General features: G+C 41.8%; 1 protein-coding gene across 8 annotated transcripts in view; it reads left to right on the forward strand.

Moving 5' to 3' along the window:
- LOC140728506 (formin-like protein 2) overlaps window positions 1-21788 on the forward strand; it is a 237700-nt gene that overhangs the window by 147900 nt on the left and 68012 nt on the right. For all 8 annotated transcript variants that reach the window (XR_012099089.1, XM_073047320.1, XM_073047319.1 and 5 more), the window contains exons 3-4: window positions 11689-11769; window positions 13469-13545. Coding sequence is in view for 7 of the 8 variants with exons in the window: in XM_073047320.1 (XP_072903421.1) it covers window positions 11689-11769; window positions 13469-13545 (158 nt within the window). In the remaining variant the exon portion in view is untranslated. The remainder of the gene's footprint in view (window positions 1-11688; window positions 11770-13468; window positions 13546-21788) is intronic.

The raw sequence follows: 21788 nt of genomic DNA on the forward strand, positions 1-21788 counted from the left end.
TTTATCACTTGCCATGGATGGGAATCCTGAGATCACAACCCTGGAGGTCCTGTCTTTCAACTTGGCACCAAAGTCCCTGAACTCACTTCGCAGGGCCTTGTCACTCTTCCTATCTCTGTCATTGGTATCTACGTGGACCACGGCCTCTGGCTGCTCACCCTCCCGCTTGCTGAGGATTCGATCTGAGATGTCCCGGATCCTGGTAGCTGCAAGGCAGCAGACCATCTGGGAATCTTGCCCTCATCCACAAAGCCTCCTTTCTGTTGTTTCCCTAACTAATAACTCCCCTATCCCCTCTTCTCCCCTCCTTCCTTGAGTCACAGAGGCAGATTCAGTGCCAGAGACCTGCTTGCTGTGACTTTCCTCTGCTAGGTCACACCCCTCTCCCCCAACAGTATTGAAAATCCAGTTTTGCTGATTGTATGCTGTTTTTGCCGTCAATGTAGTTTCTAATATTAGCCACACTTCATTTGTGTCGTTACCTTTCCATGGCTTTTTTTTTGTGGTTATGTTTAATGTGCTGTATACATGTAAGATGCTGTTTTCAGTGCAGTGTTGCCCAAACTCTGCAGCGCAAATTCAACGCCATCGTCCATTCAGCAACTGTCGAATCCCAGGCCTCTCTATTTCCTTCTGCAACTGGATCCTTGACTTCCTCATCGGGAGACCACAGAACTCAAGAGTTGGAGTAGAGTGGATTATTCTTTGCTCCTTGAGAGGCGTGAAGCTAAGTGGCAAACCGATTGCAGCATCACACCTGGTTGATGTACCACCTATCATGAAATATAACTCTGTCATGCATTTTCCAGTTGTTTGCAAATCCTGGCACACCTGCTAACCCGAAGGTGAGGTGGGAGTTCGATGTACAGCTGAGTCAGGGTCGGGAATGCTAACAGTCAGGAACCTGGGTACTTTAATGCAAGAGATGGGCTGCTTGTGTGTGTCAACTCATTTTGCCAGGTTCAAACTCACCATTATTTATTTGTGTAGTGATACAGTGTGGAATAGGTGCTTCTGGCTCTTAGAACCACACGCCCCATAACCCCCGACAACCCTCATTAACCCTAAGCCAATCACGGAACAGTTTACAGTGCCCAGTTAACCTATCTGATCCGTCTTTGGACTGTGGGAGGAGACAGGAGCACCCAGGGAATACCTATGCATTCCATGGAGAACGTGTTGAGACTCTTTACAGACAGCGCCGGAATTGAACTCTGAACTCCGGACTCCCCAAGCTCTACTGGAGTCATGCTAACTGCTACACCACTGTGACTTTCCTCTCTTCCCACTCCTTTTAGGCTCACCAGACTTCATCCTCCCTTAACGTTTACTGAGAAATTTTATTTATTATTATGTAGCATATATATTTTTTAAAAAAGTGAAATAGAAAAGATTTGGGAATGGATGTGTCCAAATAGAAGTCAGCAGTCTGGAAAATCTGGTAGTTCAACACTACCAAAATCCTTGAGCATGCCAGGTTATTGGAAGTTATATTGCATTTTACTTGAAGGCCTTTATTTGTCAAACAGCAGTCAGATCAAGCCAGGCTGTTGTTTGAACTTGAATTCTCTGAATTATTAATGCTGGTTTTTGGATTGCTAGTCTAAACAGACACCACTCTTTGGTACACACTGTTCTACAGCACTGAATTACTGAGATAGGGAGGTAGCTGTGTGAGCATTTTAGCAGATATGGATGAATATCATGCATTTGAAGGATAAAGTACATCTGGAAGCAGTGTAAGCTATTTCAGTGAAGGAAGTAATGCCAGAAATAGAACAGAGAATAACATTTCACTTCTAATTTCCCCAAAATAGAGGAAAAGTGTGCTCTAAAAGCAATTTTTATGTTAAACATTTGTGGAAGTAGCTTTGTGCTGAAATGAGAGAACAATCTCATTTAAAGTGAAACACGGCTTGGTACAGAAATGTTTTAGGTTGTTGTGATGTAGTCTCAGATCCAGGTGGTTTGTATCCATTCCACTTCAGGTTCTGAGCTGGTGATGACACCAGTGTGGGGTCCCAGACTCTGCCACAAGGATCCTGATGGGACAAGTAGTTTGGAGGGCCCTTCCACTGTGTTCCTGATGAATGGACTCACAGTTCTCAATGCCATGCTCAGTGTAATTTCTCCCAAGTTTGGACAGGGGTTCCATGAGTCACTGGCGATGATGCTCTTTTCTGATGAGCTCTGAACCTCGGAAACTGGTTTTATCCTTTCACCTCGTAACCTGTTTCATTGGCAGAGCTCAAGTAGAACGTCTACTTCAGGAGTCCAATGTCAGGTGTTTGATCAATGTGGCCTGCCCATCAGAGACAACTGAGTCTAATGATGGCCCTGATGCTGGGGTTAATGGCTTCGGGAAAGGCTGCCTCTGGTTTGATTATCCTGTCAGTGATTTTGTAGAGATAGCATTGGTGGGATCTTTCCACTGCTATTGATTTTCCACAACTCACAAGGTAGACGATAAACTTTGCCATTGCCTGATTGATTGTGGGCTTCCTGTCAAGTGTCCAGGCTTTAAACGTCTCATTCCTCAGTCTCCTCCTCCACTGTCAGTCATTTAGGAAAACCAAAACTTCAGTGTGATTTGCGTGCAAGATTAGGTATATCTTCCACCAATTATAAAGGGCCCTAATGAGAGCACATTCAACATATTGTGCACAGATTTAGTCTCTATACTGAAAGGAGGATGTAATCCCAGTGGCCACACATTTTAATTCCACGTCCCATTCCCATTCTGATATGTCTATCCATGGCCTCTATTGTCAAAATGAATCCAAACTCAGGTTGGAGGAACAACACCTTATATACCGGCTGGGTAGCCTCCAACCTGATGGCATGAACATTGACTTCCCTAACTTCTGTTAATGCCCCTCCTCCCCTTCTTACCCCATCCCTGACATATTTAGTTGCTTGCCTGTTCTCCATCTCCCTCTGGTGTTTCTCCCCCCCCCCCCCCCCCCCCTTTCTCCCGAGGCCTCCCGTCCCATGATCCTTTCCCTTCTCCAGCTCTGTATCACTTTCGCCAATCACCTTTCCAGCTCTTAGCTTCATCCCACCCCCTCCGGTCTTCTCCTATCATTTCGCATTTCCCCCTCCCCCACTACTTTCAAATCTCTTACAATCTTTCCTTTCGGTTAGTCCTGACGAAGGGTCTTGGCCTGAAACGTCGATAGTGCTTCTCCCTATAGATGCTGCCTGGCCTGCTGTGTTCCACCAGCATTTTGTGTGTGTTGTTGTTGTTGTTGTAGTACCTTCTATGAGTTGTGACGACAAGTTCATCAGATTCATGTGTAGGTGAGAGTGTGGAGAAATTAAGCTGACTGGACCTATACTGTCGGATGCTAGAAGAATGAGATATCATAATCAAAATGCACAAAGTTCCTCTGGAGCTGGACAGGAGAAATGCAGAGGTGATATTTACCCTTGGTGCATGTCTAGAACACTGTCTCACAATAATGAGTCACTCATTCAGAATAGTGATGAACAGAAATTCCAAGGGTAGAGAATCCTTGGAATTCTCTACCCAAGGGGACAGGGTAAGCTCACTCACTGAATATATTCAAAAGAGCGATTGGTAGTTCTGAAGTATTAAACACATTGAGGGAAATGGGGCTAGTGCAAAAGACTGATGCTGAAGTAGGAAGATCTTGTTGAATGGGAAAGGCCTCATGACCTCCTCCAGCTTGTATTTTGTATGTTGTTATATGATCCAAAACTTCCCTACGATGCTTCAAAATGTTCCACTGATGCAAAGCTTGCTTTGGATTTATTCTGTATGGTAATATAAATCAATTAACATGGTTATTTGATTCAGTTTTTAAACAAAAGCATTGAAGTACTAGGCCCAAAAGCGTTTTAAGTAATGCAAATTGGTTTTTATATTGTTAACATGTACAGCGTAGGACCCACAATGTTGTGCCCAACCAGCTAAAAAGTAAATCAAAAACCCCCAAACACTAATCCCTACTACCTACATGATGTCCACATCCCTCCATCTTCCTCACATTCATCTGCTTATCTAAACGTGGCTTAAAAAGCCCCTGATGTATTTGCCTCTATTATCACACCATACCTTGTTCTGGAATTGGTGGATTGTAAATATTCTAGCAGTAACACATTTTACTTTTGGTAACAACAAGAAGTATTTGTGCAATCTGCATATGCCACAATTTAGAATGAAGAACTGTGTCTACTCCAGTAGACAAAACACACTTCCGCATATTATTCCTAATCTTATAAAGTGTATTCTTTTTGGTTCAGTGTTCCTGTTATGGCTCAAGCAACAGATAAAAGTCCCAATTTTAATTTCTCAGATGTAGATACTGACTCTCCAAAATGAAATTGATTGTGGTTACTCCCGAGATGAGCTTTTGTTTTAATTTGATTCTTACTGAGGTGAAATATCAGGCTGTCTTACATTTAAGAAAAAGTTTTGCCTTGGGGGGAAATATCTATTTAATACACACTGATGTTAATATTTTTGTTTATCAGTAAAATATTAAGCTGCAAAGGGGAAAGGAAACGGAGGATGGATCTCATTACTCAGTCTCTGTCCAGGGATTATATAGAAAGTTCACTTGCCAAGTTCAAGATAATTATACGCTTTAATAAAATGCTTCAGATGTTGACATGGGTGGTGGTGGTGGTGAGAATCGATTTTATGAAAGGAGAATACGCTGTAACTTCAACTTGCTGATGATTCCAGAGCTAGCTGTAAATTGGGAGTGAAAAAGAAATCATGCTTTTATTTGGAAAATATTTCTGATTTAGTCATTGGACCGTTTTATTGTTCATGAGTGAACTTTGGGTGTGTGGTAGTATTCATGCATTTAAATGGGAAAGTCTGGTTTATTTGGCCCAATTCCAGGCAACCCTACTAAACAGAAATGAGAGCTGGAGCTGTGAATACTGACTGATATTCAGTGTGGGTACTTGAGGAGACTTTACTCATGGTGTACCTCCTCTTTCTTGGCAAGTGGCGGAAAGTTCTCACTGTATCCAGTAGACAGATAGTTAATTTTTGCACCTCCAGTTTATTCTTGCTGTAAAGGGCAGCTTATCTAACTCTGGATACTTGTCAGTCACAACACTGAAAGAGACTCAGATGAATACAAGTGTGAAGATTATCTGTATTCTAGAGCACATTTGAGAAAGCTCCAGGCTTTAATTGTCTATTTTGATTGGTTGCTTCAATATACAACTGGTACGTTCTCAATTTGTGGTTTAAATTGTAAATATTCTGAGTAATAGCAAACTAACCTTGAAATGTTTGCCTTTTTATACAAAAAAATTACAAGTGCTCTAGATATCTATATGGATGTCCCTTTTAATTTGCATCAGTCAGAAAGGACAGTGGGCATAGCTGTCTTTCTATGTCCACTATTGGTTATCTGATGGTATACAGCGTTGGCGTGTTGCACTCTACTTGCTCTCGTACCTGTAACATAATCCTGTACCAAAGGTTAAATGATCCAACCGCAAGGGGTACTCTTAACTGCAAAAGAATGCAGGTGGTGAATTAGGGAACTGCTGGTCTCCTTCGGGTCATTGTGCCTGTGCTAATTCATTGGTAGAGCTGTTCGGGAATCGTATTTCCCTTCTTTCCCAGTAGCTCTCTAAAATAATTCTTATCCCATTTTCTTAAGCTGCCACTGTTGAATTTATCTCCAATTACCCATCAGGCAGTGCATTCCAGATCACCTCAACCTGCTGAATTTTTCAGAAACAGTTGCCTTCACCTTAAAATAACCGCCTTCAATTGGCATCTTTCTGCCAGAGGTTGCCTTTACTCAGTCCAAATTATTTTTGATTTTGAAAAACTTCTCTGAAATCTTTTATCCTTTTCTAGGAATGAAATAATGAACTGTAAGTTTACCACGTGACTTCGACCTGTGGACTTAGATCCGGAAATGCCTTTATTCATCAACATTCCTTAGTGCCCCAGCAGTAGGCTACGTGTCCTACCACTATTCTCATCCCATATGCATCACCTTGTGAAGACCCTGCCATGTGACCTTCTGGACCAATTTGCCACGTCAGTTGTCTTACTAAAGTCCATGTGGACAGTATCTAACTGTCCTCTTTATCAATAGCTCAAATAACTCAGTCAACTGAGTATTTCCCCACAGAAAGTCATGTTATCAGTTTCTGCCTTTAATCTTGTCCCTTGGTGCTTCCTGCCATAATTTCCTTGCTGCTGACATAAGGCTCGCGTGCCTGTGGTTACTTCACAGCTGTGCAGTTGTGCAGAATGCAGCACACCACCGCCATTCTGGAGACCCGCCCCCCCCAGGTGCGTATTGAAGGGCATCTGTGGATTGTTCAGGGTCCTGAAGTTCCTCAGCATGCCAGTGGTTTGCTGGCAAGTTACTACTCCTGGATTGCATTCCTAATTGGTGTCATGAATTATGAATTTAGCAGGCAGGCACTAGGGCTGCTGACAGTTCAGAAAAGGTCACGAGAGGAGAATTGCTGCAGGAAGTATCTGGGCAGCTGCATAGGAACCTTGTGTACATTTCTAAGAGGAATTTAATTTTGTAGTTGCAGAACATATACATTGATAGGGTTGCCGGATACCCTGGGTGTGACATAGGAGGAGTCCTGGTGTAGTCATTGGCACCCTACATCTGAGGTAAAGCAGTCAGAGGCACAGGGAGGTGTTCCTACTCCAGTGGCTTCATAGCAAGCAAAGATTTTACAACCAATAGCTTTGGCAAATAGGTTATCAGTTCCCACCTTGCACATTTACACTATGTCAACTGCGCAAGTCTCCAGCAGAGTTCTGGAACAGCCGGACACACTGAAAGATTCTAGGTTGCTAGTTACAAATGGCAGCAAGTCTTTTGCTAGTTAACTGCGAGTTTCTGCAGAGCCGCACCCGAGACCTGGGTGTGTTGATCGTTAATGCCAATGATGCATTCCACTGTACGTTTTGATGTACACGTGAATCTGAATCTCAGCAGTGGCCCAGACATGACAAAGAGGGTAACCAGCATATTCTCCCCGGAGCTGTGCCCCTCTGCTGGCATCTTTGAAGCTGCAGCTTTGTGAGAAACAGGCAGCCTGGTGCTCCTGCTGGGCCCTCTGCTGTTCAGTCCCTGTACCCGTGGAGCACTGCGGAGTGAGGTTCACACGCTCTCACCTCTGAAGTTTGAAATCCGAACTGAAGCTTGGTTTCAGTGTTTAGAAAGTTAGTGGCAAACTAGTTATAAATTCTCGCAGCTATGAAGAGAACTTTTCAGAGTCGGCGAGAAAAAAGGGTGTGTGACAACCGTGAATACTGACAGCTTTCCACTACTGTTTGTACTGGCAAAGTCAAGAAAGCTTGGGGTAACCACTCATTCACCCGTGGTTGAAATCCTAAACTGCTGTTAACATTGCTATCATCATTTATTCTTGTATAGCCTGACACACTTGCATTAAGTATGGAAATGACTAGGAAATAAGTCCTAGGCATCTTGCCATTTCTACTACCTTTGACCTGTGACCAACTCCCAAGTCGAAGTTCAGTTTGTTAAACCATAAATCAACCTTTTACACAAATCTATTAAAAGAGCTCTGACTGCATGTAAATGAATTGCAGATATGCCTCGTGGATTGGAATGTAAAATTATAGGGATTATTTATAATACAGAAGTTTGGTTGGTAATTATGCTGTAGAGATTTCGCACACACTAAATCCAGAATCTGCTTTCTCTCGTGTTTTGTGCCCAACAACCACTTATACTTTATAGACCAGACAAGCCCAGTTACTAGTACTACACTAGTTACAGTTCTCTTCTTTGGTTTAGGGGAGAAACTTTGCCATTGCTTTAACTCGCGACTGTTTACACATGGCCCAAGGCTTCTCTCCTGAGCTGTCTTCAGCGGCCCCACACTGATCTCAGGTCTGAGAACAGTGCAACAGAGGACCATTGCAGAGCAAAATGTTGGAACAGTGTACTGACAAGTCCCAAGGCCCTGCTGGTCTTCATCCTGGGGTCTAGAAAGAAATGGCCAGAGATGTAGTTCCTGCAGTGGGTTAAATATTTAATCATATAATGTATTTTGAGGAACGTCCCATAAGAAAGGAAAATAGCGAGAGTGAATGTTTGAAAAGCTCAGTAGTTGCATTTAATATCAGATAATGCATCCAATACACAGCCTGAAATTCTTGCTCTTCACAGACGTCCACAAAAACAGAAGAGTACCCCAAAGAATGAGTGACAGTAAAAATGTTAGAACCCCAAAGCCCCCTTCTCGCTCCCCAGGATCGACCCTCCCCCACTTACTACAGCGTAAAGCGTCAGGACTCTCCACCCACCCACCAAGCAATAGCAACGCCCCCAAGAGAGAGCATGATCTGAAGTACCACAAAGTCTAATCGTTCACCTGACCATTCGACATGCCAGAGGCTCTCTTCCTTGCTGATAATGGGCAGAGAGGTGTCGCACTGCACGAGGGGAGACTAACGAAAGAAACAAAAAGAAGCAATTCACTGATTACGATGTTAAAATCTGCCTCATCGTTTTTGTCCCCTAAATTCTCTGCCTCGAGAATCGGCAGCGAACTCTCCCCCATCATTGAGAGAAAGAGAGAGAGAGCGATTTGCCAAATACAGAGACCTCCAACGGACGATCCGTTGTTCACGATATGTCCGCTTTCTCCCGCAATGCTGGCCAGGAATTGGCACCTCCACAGGGCTGCAAAGCCTCAGCACCCCAGCGGTGTGCTGGTCTTCTAGGCTGCATCCTTGGAATATCGAGTAACAGCTGGTCGGTGAGCCCCAGGAGCGGGAACCATTGCTGTAAAGAACAAAAGTTTGAGTGGGGCTGCAGGTTAAGGGCACTGACAGAACCCCATCCACCTTGAAAAGGAAAATAAGACATTAAAGGTAAAATTAAGCTGTTTCCACAGATGAGCTCCAAGAAGTTGCCCTGTGGTTTAATTTCTGTTCATAGCTGCAAAAATCTAAGAAAGATATGTATTTAAATACCTAAACACTGGAACTAAATTTCTAAACTTTGCACTTCAGTTCTCAAACTTCAGAAGTGATGAGCTGTGATCTTCACTATGTGGCACTACACAGCTGCTGACCCCAGTCAACAGTTTTCCTGTCTTAATCTCCTGTCCCAGATTCACACACAAGGCTTCCCGTGCATGCCCATTGCTTTTTGCCTGCTCATATCCCTCGGAACTCATCACTTTATACCTTGATTCTACCATGTCCCCACCATATCCAGTCCTGTTCGCCTACACCCAGGACATTTTGCATGCTCTCCACCATTTTTACATTGTCCATTGCCCTGGCCCTCACCATTTTATCCTGATATGGACATCCATTTCCTATATCCTACCGTTCCTCAAGGTGAAGGCCTTAGGGCTTACTATTTCTTTCTAGAACATAGGTTGAACTAGTTTTCCTCTTACCCTGAACAAATTCTCTTCTGATTCCTCTCACTTTCTACAAATCAATGGAGTACCCATGGATCCCAGAGCTTTGCCTGTCTTTTTGTTAACTATGTGGAGCAGTCTTGGTTACAAACCTATTCAGGTATCTTTCTCAACTCTTCACCACTGTATTGGGGTTGCATCCTCCCCTCCCATGTGGAACTCATTATTCTCATCAACCACTGCTAACTTCCACCCTGATGTCAAATTCACTGACAGTTGCTGACACATCTCTCTCATTTCTTGGTCTTTCTATCTCAGGAGACTGACTAATCACTAGAATTTACAACAAAGCAACTGACTCCCACAGCTACCTAATCTACACCTTATTCTACCTGGTCTCTCATTACCATCCCTTTTTGGTTTTTCTGTCTTCACCACATTTGTTCTTGAGATGAGGCTTTCCACTCTAGGACATCTGAGGTGTCCCTCTTTTTCAGAAAACATGGCTTCCTCCTCACTGTGGTCATTGGAACCTTCGCTGTCATCTCCATTTCCCAGGTTTCTGCTCTTATCCACTTCACCAGGGATGGAACAGGGATAGATTTCCCTTGGTTTTTTTCCACGTACCCTGTCAGCCTTGGCATCCAACATTCCTGCCGGTTACAATGTTTTCTCACCACTTAGCACATATTCCCTTTCTCATTTCTACTTTCTGCCTGGTCCATTCCCTCTGGGTCTTATTGGTTTGTACAGTCATCCCCATCTCCAGGCATCTTCCCCTGCAGATGTAGGAGATGCATCACAAGTTCGTGCATCCCCTCCCTCCAGGGCCCTAAACACTCCTTCCAACAGAGACAGATATTCACATGCACGTCGTCTAACCTGTTCTATTGCCCTTGGTGTTGTGATGTTGCCTCTCCTACATCGGTCAGATCAAATGCAGACAAGGCAAGTGCTTTGCTGAGGGTCTGCATTCCACCTTCTCTGGCCGTCTGGAGCCTCTGGTTCCTTGTAATGTTAATTCCACTTCCCATTCCTTCAATGCCAGCAAAATGAGCGAGCTTGCCATTGACTTTGGGAAAGGGGGTGGACACATGCTGTTGTCTACATCAATGGTATTTAGCTTGGGCGTTTCAAGTTATTAGGAGTGAATATCACCAATAGCTTTTCCTGCTCCAACCCTCGGCTAAGAAAGATCACCAATGCCTCTAATTCCTCTGGAGGATTGCCAATTCTCGCATCCCGCTTACGCCCACCCAAACACCATCTCTTCATACCTGCTGTCCTCATTTTGCAGTTTTTCGGGGGGGGGGGGGTCCCAGCTCATAACGCCAGCTGTTCATTTCCCTCCACAGATGCTGAGAATCTCATTCGGGTTTTGTTACTGTGCGTAGATTTGGTTTCATTTTAAAGTTGGACGTGACTGCATTGGAAAAACGTCAGAGGCACTTACACCTGGAATAAGTGCATTGCCTTTTGTTGGTCAAGCTAGGCTTGTAACCACTGGAGTTCAGACATAAGAGGAAACTTAATTGAAGCCTATAACATTATGACGAGTCTTGACAGGGCGATGATGTCTTGTCTAGAGGGAAGATCCACCAGCAAGGTGTCGCTGTTTAAAAATAAGAGCTCTCCGTCTTGAGAAGGAAATTAGATTTTCCTTTACCTAGAAGCTTGAAAGTTTTCTTCATGAAAGGATGATGGAATTCAAATATATTTAAGGCAAAAGTAGATAGTTTCTTGATGTACAAGGTGGTGAAGGTTACTGGGATCGATGGGACAGCAAAATTAAGATCATAACCTTGTCAAGAATGATTTTATAAAATGATGCAGGCCAAGGAGGCCTAATCTGTATGTCAGTTTCACAAGAATTTCATCTGTTCTAGGTAATCATAAGATAGCTACAGGCCCTGATTTTCAAAGTTCATGACTTGTGGCAGTGAAACATTACACAGCAAAAAACTAAACTAAACGTGAAGCTAATTGAAAGAAGTGCTTAAAAGGCCAACTTACACCGTCCAACGTCACTCAATGGAAGTACGGTTGCGAAAATCAAAATTTGGATACTGCCGCTTCTTGAGGGAGAATAATTTAAACTACTGTTTGTGAACTTTAAATACAATGCTGGTATTTTGGAGATTATCATAGTGATGTGCCTTCTGTGAATAGTCTGCTAAAAGTAGCAATTCGCTACCTGAATAGGAAACGGGAGAATTCAAGAGGCATATCAAAATGTAAAAATATTTAAAATTTAGTGATATTCAGTGATCAAATCATCCAACTAATGTTTGAATTTTCTTTCCATTACAGGAAAGATTTCAAGTGAAAAATCCTCCACACACATATATTCTGAAGTTGAAAGGTTATCTTGATCCAGCTGTGACCAGAAAGGTAGAGTGCTTTTAATGAAAGGAACTAGAGTGGCTTCCTCCTTTTCTTGTAAATGATTTGCTTAGTTCAAATTTGTGTTTTCTTGTGATGTATGCAAAAATGCTATGTTTGTCACCTTGTGTGAAATTTTTCAGCTAACTTTTTCCTCTCACAGCACATTATTTCTTTCAGTTTGATCAGGACGGGTTTTGAAGTACTTTAGAGTTTTCAATTGGTGCCCTCAGTTCAGAAGTAGAGCTTGTCCAGGTTTACTGGCTTCCAAACTAGATCAAGCAGGGACAAGGAAGTACCGCATGTTGATGTATTTCCTTTTGATCTTAACCAAGATGCCCCATTGGCAATGACTTCACAGATTGGTTCAAACTGAGGACATACAGAAACCAGGAAGGAAACACCAGAATGTTTTCCTTTCTTGGCATAAAAGTTTGTTCCATAAAACTGAATTGGCAACTTCTCAGAAGATGGTATGAATTGTAAAGATAATAAAAGTTAAATATGTTCCACACATTTGACATGCAGTTTTATTGGAAGGATTCATGTGAATGAAAGATCAGTCGAACTGATTTTCAGTGCCGAACCTACGGAAATACAAACCACATTCATAGATTATTCTTCGAGTGAAGGTGGTTTAAAGTAATTTTTGCACCCATATTGAATGTATAAAGTTTAAGGAAGAACCGCGAGTCAGAATTGTTCTTTAGAAATGCTGAAGTCTGTGAAATGCTGTTGACTTTTGGTGAGGATGGACATTGTGATGAGTTGTAGAGATAAAGTACTAGCTTTGTGGAAATTGGTACCTTTAAAGAGAATACCTAGGATAATGATCTGTGTGGTTTAATAAATGGAAATTCTATTTTTATTGTACAATTTTTTTAGTATAACCCCACTGAAGTGTCAAAGAGGTCTTGCTTACTTCTTGGATTACCACTATGCACGACATTTAATCCAGACAAAAATTTAGCAGCTATTGTATTTTTCAATAAAAGTACATGTATGTGGAGCTGAATTTCTGAGATTGAGTTTTGTGCATTTACATCATTATATCAAGCATAATGTGAATTCAGCAAAGGTTAACTTTCTACCTCTGAACCTGCAATTTAATTTTAGAATGCCATTGTTGCTTAGTATTTTTTTGTTTTGCCCTATTGAACTTGTGTAGTTGAATAATAAAATGGAAAAGGAAGAGAAGGAGTGTTATGTTACACTGGTGCTGTTATTATACTAATCCTGGTGACCATCAGCTTTCTCCACAGGAACTTCCTCCTTCTCCAAAGTACGCACCATGTTGCTTTTCTTTTCTGAAATTTAAAGAATGCAAAATCTTCGTTCTTGGCATGACTTGCAGTATTTATCTGTTTCTGTACATCCTGAAAGGCTTTCTGTTTATTTTAGGTGTTTAAACAAGTTTCAGCTTAGCATTAGATCAAAGTAAATGGGCACAGTAGCGTAGGGGCTTTGGGAACAGGAAAAGAAGATCATGTGTGCACTACTTAGTTATAATATAATAATTTCATACTGTTATTTCCATGTTCAGTGCCAAGCTTCCCCTTAACCCATTAATGATAGTGGTATTGCCTTGGTGAACTAAGATTTGTTTGCTTTTTGTTGAATGAGAAATCTACAGCACATGTGATAAGTTTCAGTTCTGAATCAGTGGTTCTTTCTTGACTTTAAGATGGTTTCAATTAAACATTTGCAGAAGTTCAGAAGAAGAGTGCAAGAATCAACTCAAGTCCTGCGAGAACTGGAGATTTCCCTTAGAACAAACTATATCGGGTATGCTTCAAAACTTTGTTAAGTTTAATTTTCTGTCTTTAAAGATGGTTACTTTTAGCTTTTGATTTATATTTTCCAGGTATCTTTGCTTAAAAAAAATTACAAGTAAGCTTCCTATGTTCCTAATAGTTAAATATTGAACCTATTTGGAGTCTCACTAATATCCTTGTTACAGCACAGACAATGACCTAGAATTTGTTTTATAGTGTTCTGTTTAGGTAGAGTGGAATGCATTTATTTTGGCCTGTGAATGCAGAAACTCGAGAGCAGAGGCAGGCCACCCGGCTCCTCAAACCTGCCTAGCCTTCAATGCAACTGGGGCTGATCTGCACTGGCTGCAAAACCTCTTCTGTAACAGATCCCTAATGCTCTCAAACCCTTGATTTTTCAAAAATGTATCCACCTCGACCTTTAAATTCTTCTGAAGTTCTGGCCTACGCAGCCCTGTAGGATGGTCTGTGAAATGAACAGTAACCTTGTGCCTCTCCACTGTCTGTACAGTATGTCAGTAGTGTGATGTAATATTCTGTACCTGTTTCGATGAATGCTGCTCCAATAACACTCCAGATATCCGGGGCAAAGTGGCCTGTTTGATTTGTACCTTGTCCACTACTCCAAATATATACTGCATTGACCACAAGGTACAAAGTGGTTGAAACTATTGGGCCAAGGTTACTCCAACCACACCGTCTGAACACATGGCCTTTGTCTTTAACATGAACCAGACAACAGGCTCATGAGAATTTCTGCAGGTTTTATACTTGGGAACACATTATTTTAGTGCTGCCAGGTCTAAATTCTCGAACACCCTTCCCAACAACACAGGATAGACAATTGAGGAACATCATCTTCTCTATGGATGGATAATAAACAAAACCTTGCTTGTTGTATTGACTTATTAATTAAACAGCTACACTTCTGAAGCACTGTCACAGTTAAGGACAGCCAAACTGTGCATAGCAAAGTCCCATGGGTGTGGTAATAAAATTTTGCTGAATGTAACTATCGAGCAGGGCATTAAAAAGAGTCCATTATTCATTTTGGACTTGTCCAACATTGCTTAATGGTGGCATCCGTCGGTCTCGAGAGACCATGGATCTGCGCCTGGAGTTTCCAGGGTGCAGGCCTGGGCAGGGTTGTATGGGAGACCGATAGTTGCCCAAGCTGCAGGCCTTCCCCTCTCCACGCCACCGATGTTGTCCAAGGGAAGGGCACTAGGACCCATGCAGCTTGGCACCGGTGTCGTCCCAGAGCAATGTGTTGTTAAGTGCCTTGCTCAAGGACACAAACACGCTGCCTCAGCTGAGGCTCGAACCAGTGACCTTCAGGTTACTAGTCTGATGCCTTGCCCACTAGGCCATGCGCCAACACAACATTGCTTAGTTCTACTTTAAAAAAGATTATGATTTCTTCAAGGCTGGAGTTCATCTAACATCCAAAAAGGACACACACGTCTTCAGCCCATCTGTTTTAGTTGGCTTGTAACTGCAGTGGGCTTGCTGTTGAAGATGGCAGTGGATAGCAAGCATATAGTGCATCCTTATGAGATGCAGCGGAGACCGAGTGCTCAGTACTATGAAGTCTTGTAGGATTTAAAAAGAAACTCATTCCAACAAAACTATGTATTTGCCTAAAAGTTGATTACATGGCTCTGTTTCTCAGCGTCACATCACTTGAAATTTATTTAGCTCAGATTTATCTTCTGCAAATGGAATCCGAACAGAGTGGATTTTGGACATTTCAACTTGCAATTCACATCATGTTTTTCCTGCATCAGGTAGATGCCAATTGGAGTATTGGCCCTCACGTAATCCACCTTTCAACTCCTTGTGACATGAATTGGAGCTCCCACAGAAAATAATTGCCACCAAAGGAAAAGCGTAGCATGCTGTCTTCCATATTTTCGTACCATTTTCCATACCATTCCATTTTTTCATACCATTGAGAGGATCCCGCTACTGATAATCAGGGTGACTTCACAAGTTGGCTCCAAAAGCTCTTTACTGTAGCCTCCAATTTCCCTCATTGTGACCCGATGAAACATTAATTCTGCTTCTCCTCCAACAGACATTGCCTGATCATTTCACACTTTCTCTCATTCTCTGTTCAATGTTTCCATTTAATATCAGAGAATATATACAGCCTGAAATCTTACTGTTCACAGACATCCACGAAACATAAGGAAAAATCCCACAGAATGAATGACAGAAAAGCATTAGAACCCCAGCGAACCTCCTTTCCTCCCACACACAAGCATCAACAACTCTCCCCCCCCACCTGCCTCAGCAAAAGCATCAGGACCCCCCCACCCATCGCTCACCATGCAAGCAAAAACAAACCCCCCAATGAGACCATGATCTCGAGGCCATCAAAAAAAACCCACTTCATCCCAACACCTCGACATCCCAGTCTATTTGCCCGGATTTCCAGCATCTGCAATTTTTTCACTTTTCAGTTAACCCATTCCTGCTGTTGGGCTTGCAAGGAGTTGTGCCTTGAAGGGCTGATTACTTTTAATGAGACTCACAGCAAAAGGGTGGAAGATGAATTGCATGATACTTCTGCCAGGAGCAATAAGGTCATCACCTTTTGTCATGGACACCATGTAACATCCCTGTTAATCACTTGAGTACAGAATGGATCAATTCAATTAACTCTCGTATTAGCACTCCAAAAACAAGGGAGTTCCAGTAACTTCCAATTCTTGATCCAACATTCAAACTTAATTTTCCTCAACTCTCTGTAGTTTGGCAAGGACACCTGTGGAATAAAGATGAATATCACTGTGATGCACGAAGAGCCAGTGATGATTTGAGGTTGCAGAATTTGCATGGCTGTGGAGGAGGGTTTATTTTCCATCTTATGTTGTCTAAAACCTGGCAATGACTTGCTGATGTTAAATGGTAAATGTGAAGGGGATTTGGAGGAACTTGACTTTGTATGATCTCTTTATGACTTCAGTATTCCAGAATGCTTCAAAGCTAATAAAATATTTCTAGTACTGGCGTTATTGTGCAGAAGGGAAGGTTAAAATTTTATTGTGAGACGTCATTTTAATGCTTGTTAACATGAAAGCAGAGTATATTTATACCTCATGAATTAATACATATTTTAAGACATTAATTTTGGTAAGGGATGTATAGGCCATGTGAATATTTGGCTGAAGCACAAGATAGTAAATTATATGAGGGACTATTTACTTGGTCATTTTGATCAGTGGCCAAATAATTACACCATCTAAATAGTCCACAAGGGAGCTATCATCAGCCTTTCTAAATTGCCATGTACCATAAAGAATTTACATGGGTGACCGTAAATAATTGCTGACATTTAACATTTTAGTGCTGTTGGTTCCAGACCCACAGACTTTTGCAACTCTCACTAAAATTATAAACAGACTGGAAAGAAACTATACGTTTCAAACCACGTTGTTGGGAGCATTCATCAGGGAATTTCATTTTAAATGAATTAAATACTCAGGATGCTGAAAGTGAACAAATTATTACATTAGTTTCCCATTCAGCCTCTTGTGTGAGGCTTTAATAAAATTCTCTCTTTGTTGATTTATTTTTTTGGGGTTCAAGATTGATAATTTCTTTGGATCTGAAAGAGCTAATCTGTGCCAAAATGCTTGCTTGGATTAAATCCCCAAAGTAGACAAGCCAGACAATGCTGTTTGGCTGTTTAGCAACCTCAATATAAATTGAATTATAACTACTTGTATATGAATTTAACTGCAGCATTTCTACAGCAGCAATAGCTTTATTAACGAATCTGATTTTTTGTAATTTTTATTGCAAGATGCTGTCTATAATTCCCTGCAGTATTTTGAACAAACTATATAAAAGAAGACAGGATTATGAGCAACAACATGGAAGTTGCTTTAATATCCTTAAATAATCAAACTACATGTGGACTAACTAGATGAATTTTTTTTTTTGCACTGTTTTCCTATCTTGTAAAAATATTTAAGTTATAACACCAAGGGCCCAGATTCCCTGCGTGAAAGGAAATGATTCTGGAGTTTATCGTAAGGGTACTGCAAATAAACCTCACTGCTGTCTCTAGCCTGTTACATATTTGGGATCTGACCCACGAATTAATCAGAGTACATTGAAGCACAGTAAAAGCCATAAAGGTCATTCTAATCTGCATCAGCCTGGACAGTGAAGCAGAAAGCATTCGTGTGTCATTATTATTAAATCCCCATAGAATATATGACCATTGAAATGTATTGCTGCTCCTAAATCCTGGAACAATGGGAGTAGCTTCATTAAAGGAATATTCTGGTTCAAGAAGTCAGTTTATTATTATTACGTCAAGGGCAGGAAATGCTGGCTTTGTTGTCATTGCCCAAATTGTGAAAAATGAATAAATATAAATAATCCACTATTGTTCGAGCAGGTAATCTCTGAAACATCCAGGATCAAGCCTCAGCTCATTGCCCATTGCATTGCTGGTATTTAGGGCAGCAATGAAGGTCCTCCATCTCTGGTGGTGTTCAGGGCTTCATTGTGTCAGTAACCTCATCTCGGTTTTCACTTCTGTCGGTCATGCAAGTCTCAAATGGAGACTCCGGAATACCGTCACGCTCGGATGCGGAAGGATTCTTCATTGCTATTTCTGTAACGATTTTGTTTTTGACCAGTCAGGGTTGTGAGCCCTGAGTTGAACCCCCAAACCTGGAGGACCCATTGACCTGTTTGGCATTGGTGACCCTACCAAGAGCCAAAGCATAAAGCACTGACTCCAGCCAACATAGCTCTCCGGGCCATTGAGGCACACAAGCCTCCAAACTCTGATGAAGTTGTGGTTCCCTTGAAGGCAGAATCAAGTAGGTGCAGATAAAAGCCCTTACAGAGAAAATGTTCAGGTTCTGGTGTAGCTGTATTTCTTTATGTTGAGAGATCTTATGGAGAATACAAGATAGTTATTACAGATGTGTCTCACTTTCCAGATTAGGGTCCTTGCCTTTATTTAAGGCTTTCTTTTAACTTCGTGCCCACGACTATTCATCCATTTCTTTTCCCTGCTCTTTCATCATCAACTGCAGTTTTTATGTTTAAAGGTGGAGCATAAGAGATGGATACTAAATCAAAGAGAGAGGTCATCAGAAGGGATGCAGGTTTGAAGGGAGCCTTCAAAGATATGGAAGGTGCTCAAATAGGGATTGATGAGGAATTTTACAGGGTAGGGGCTGGATGAGAGGAGGATTTGCCTGAAGTGCAGAGGATCAGAATTGCACTGATACTAGAGATGAAGATAATAGTTAAGAACAAAATTGATAATGGGAAAATGAGGGCTGTCTGTGACCTAGCCAACCATATATCAATGGGTATGGTCTACCAGGGATTCCCAACCTTTTTTAATGCCATGGACCAATATCATTCGGCAAGGGATCTGTGGACCCCAGCTTCAGAACCCCATGTAATGGACGTCGGGCAACAAAACACTAAGCTGAGGTTTTTGGATTTGAAAGGCTGAGTCTATGGTGAGGAAGGCAAATGCAATATTAGCATTCATTTCAAGAGGACTAGAATATAAAAGCAAGGATATAATGTTGAGACTTTAAAAAGCACTGGTTAGGCCTCATGGCATATTGTGAGCTGTTTGGGGCCCCTTAGAAAGGATGTGCTGAAACTGAAGAGGGTTCATAGGAGGTTCTTGGATTGAACAGCTTGTCATATGAAGAGTGTTTGATGGCTCTGGGCCTGTATTCACTGGAATTCAGAAGAATGGGGGAGTTGAAACCTATTGAATGGCAAAAGGCCTAGTTAGAGTGGATGTAGAGAGGGTGCATTCTCTGGTGGGAGAGTCTAAGATCAGAGGACACAGTCTTAGAATAGAGGGGGCATCCTGTTCAAATGAAGATTTCCTTAGCCAGTGTGTGGTGAATCTGAGGAATTTGTTGTACAGGCAGCAGTGGAAGCCAAGTCTTTATGTATACTTACGGCAGAGTTTGATAGATTCTTGATTGGCCAGGGCATGAGGGGATACAGAGAGAAGGCAGGAGATTGGGGCTGAGAGGAAAAATGGATCAGCCATGATGAAATGGAGGAGCAGACCCGATGGGCCAAATGGCCTAATTCTGCTCCTATATCTCATGGTCTTATGCCTGGAAATGAAGGTGGTAAAAGTTGAACCGGGAGATTTTGCTCCTCTTGATAGCCTGAGTTTTAAAATGTGGGCATACCAACACTCAACTTAAGCTGGAAGATTGCATTATAAATTTGCAGGTTAGTCTACTGTAACATGATTACCCTTAATCTGCTGTTTTAACTTGGGACCAGCAGAGTGGAACAGTGCTGGATTTCCTGCCAGGTCAGAGGTAAGATTAATTCCTCATGGGTCAGAAATATTGCAGTCTTACAGCTCTAGTTTAGTACTATTCCTCTGGGCTACTGTTTATAATTATCAAGAGGGAAATTCCATTTCAGCCATTTTGATGTACAGTATAATATTGGTTGATTGCATGCTATTGAAGTATGTTGTGAAAATCAACTGAGCTTTCTACTGTTACTTCAGGATGTGCTGTCTGCTCAATTGGCTGCAGTTTCATCCAGACCTTAAATGTATTTATTTATCTATCTACCTATTTATTGAGACAGAATGGAGTAGGCCCTTCCAGGCCTTTGAGCGAAGCTACCCAGCGGTCCCCCAACTTAATGCTAGCCTAATCACAGAACAATTTACAATGAGCGATTAACCTTCCAGGATAATCCATAAGATCTTTCAACATAAAGAAATGTAACCACTCCAGATCTGAGCATTTTCTCACTATGGGCTTTTTAAATCTTCACCTACTTGATTCGGCCTCTCAGAGGACCACAGACTTGTGTTTGTTTATCTGGTATGTCTTTGGACTGTGGGAGAAAACCGGAGCACCTGGAGGGAACCCATGCAATCACAGGGGGAATGTACAGACTCCTTACGGGCAGCGGGGGGATTGAACCTGCATCGCCTGTACTGACCGCTACACTCCCACGCCACCCCTTGTACGTTATGTTAAAAGTACAGCTTATTGTCATCCCTTCACGTGAGGCTTGTCGTAATAGCATCTGTGTGCCTTCCGTTTTTTGTACTTAATGATTTGGATGGCAGATGAATGCTTTTCTGTAAAAGCCCAAAATATCATCCATCATCTTTCTTTGGTATGCGGTTTATTTTCAAAAGTGAATGATGTGTCATTCATCGGTACGAGACCCTGAAGTTCATCAGATACCTGCCTGACAGATATGGGGAAAAAAAACTATTAGGTGTGATGAATGTTTTCATTTTTGTCTTTTGTTTTCCCCTCTCTATCTGAAAGATTTTCCCCTTCCCTGATTAAAATGCAGTTAAAACAGGAAGGTCAGCATGTAGTAGAATTGTGAAACAGAAACAGTCTGCTGCATGGTGGTATATGATGGTTCAATAAATTGCTTGGGCATAAACAAGTGGTGTGTGTTTTTTTTAATTCAAATGTTTTAAACAGTATCTTGTCAGACCAAAGCCAAGAAAATTATCCAGTGACAATGTACCTCATGTATCATGTAATTAATGAGAACTTGAGGACATAGCTAAATACAAGACATATGCCTATTTTGTTGTAAAGTAAATACTATTTTGTAAATTGTGTGCAAGAAGTTTACCCAAGCCTGTCTCCCACTCTGAAATTTCATTTCCCTTATTGTCTGAGGCTAAATCTCCTGGCTCACCATGTTGGAATTTCAGATATAGCCAAGTGCTACCAGATGTAGCGTTCTTCTTTTCCCCTGATATCCTCACATGCACTCTAGATGGAAAGGAATAATTTACTCTGCTGATACTTGATTTGCAGTACTAAAGTCGCTGCTCATGCGGTGGTCAAGATTTTAATAGTTAATGAAAAGCTATTTATATCAGGGCGGGGGGTGGTTATGGGGTTTAAAGTGTGCTTGCACTGCCAAACCTCTGCCCATTAAGAGACTTGAATGAAAAATTAATTATACTCGGGGCTCCAATGGATGCAGGTCTGTATCTGTGCTGCATAATGTTTAGATTTACATATTTAAGGGCTTTGAATAAAAGGAATTATAGAATGTTCATCCCAATAGATAAACTATATTAGAAATACAGGCTTGAAGTGACCCTGTGCTTTGAAGTGTAAAGGAAGTCTTTACACCTTTTCGTATTTCCCCCTCCCCCCACTACTTTCAAATCTTTTACTATCTTTCCTTTCAGTTAGTCCTGACGAAGGGTCTTGGCCCGAAACATCGACAGTG

The sequence above is a fragment of the Hemitrygon akajei genome, chromosome 5, assembly GCF_048418815.1.
Source record: "Hemitrygon akajei chromosome 5, sHemAka1.3, whole genome shotgun sequence".
NCBI classification, from domain to species: domain Eukaryota; kingdom Metazoa; phylum Chordata; class Chondrichthyes; order Myliobatiformes; family Dasyatidae; genus Hemitrygon; species Hemitrygon akajei.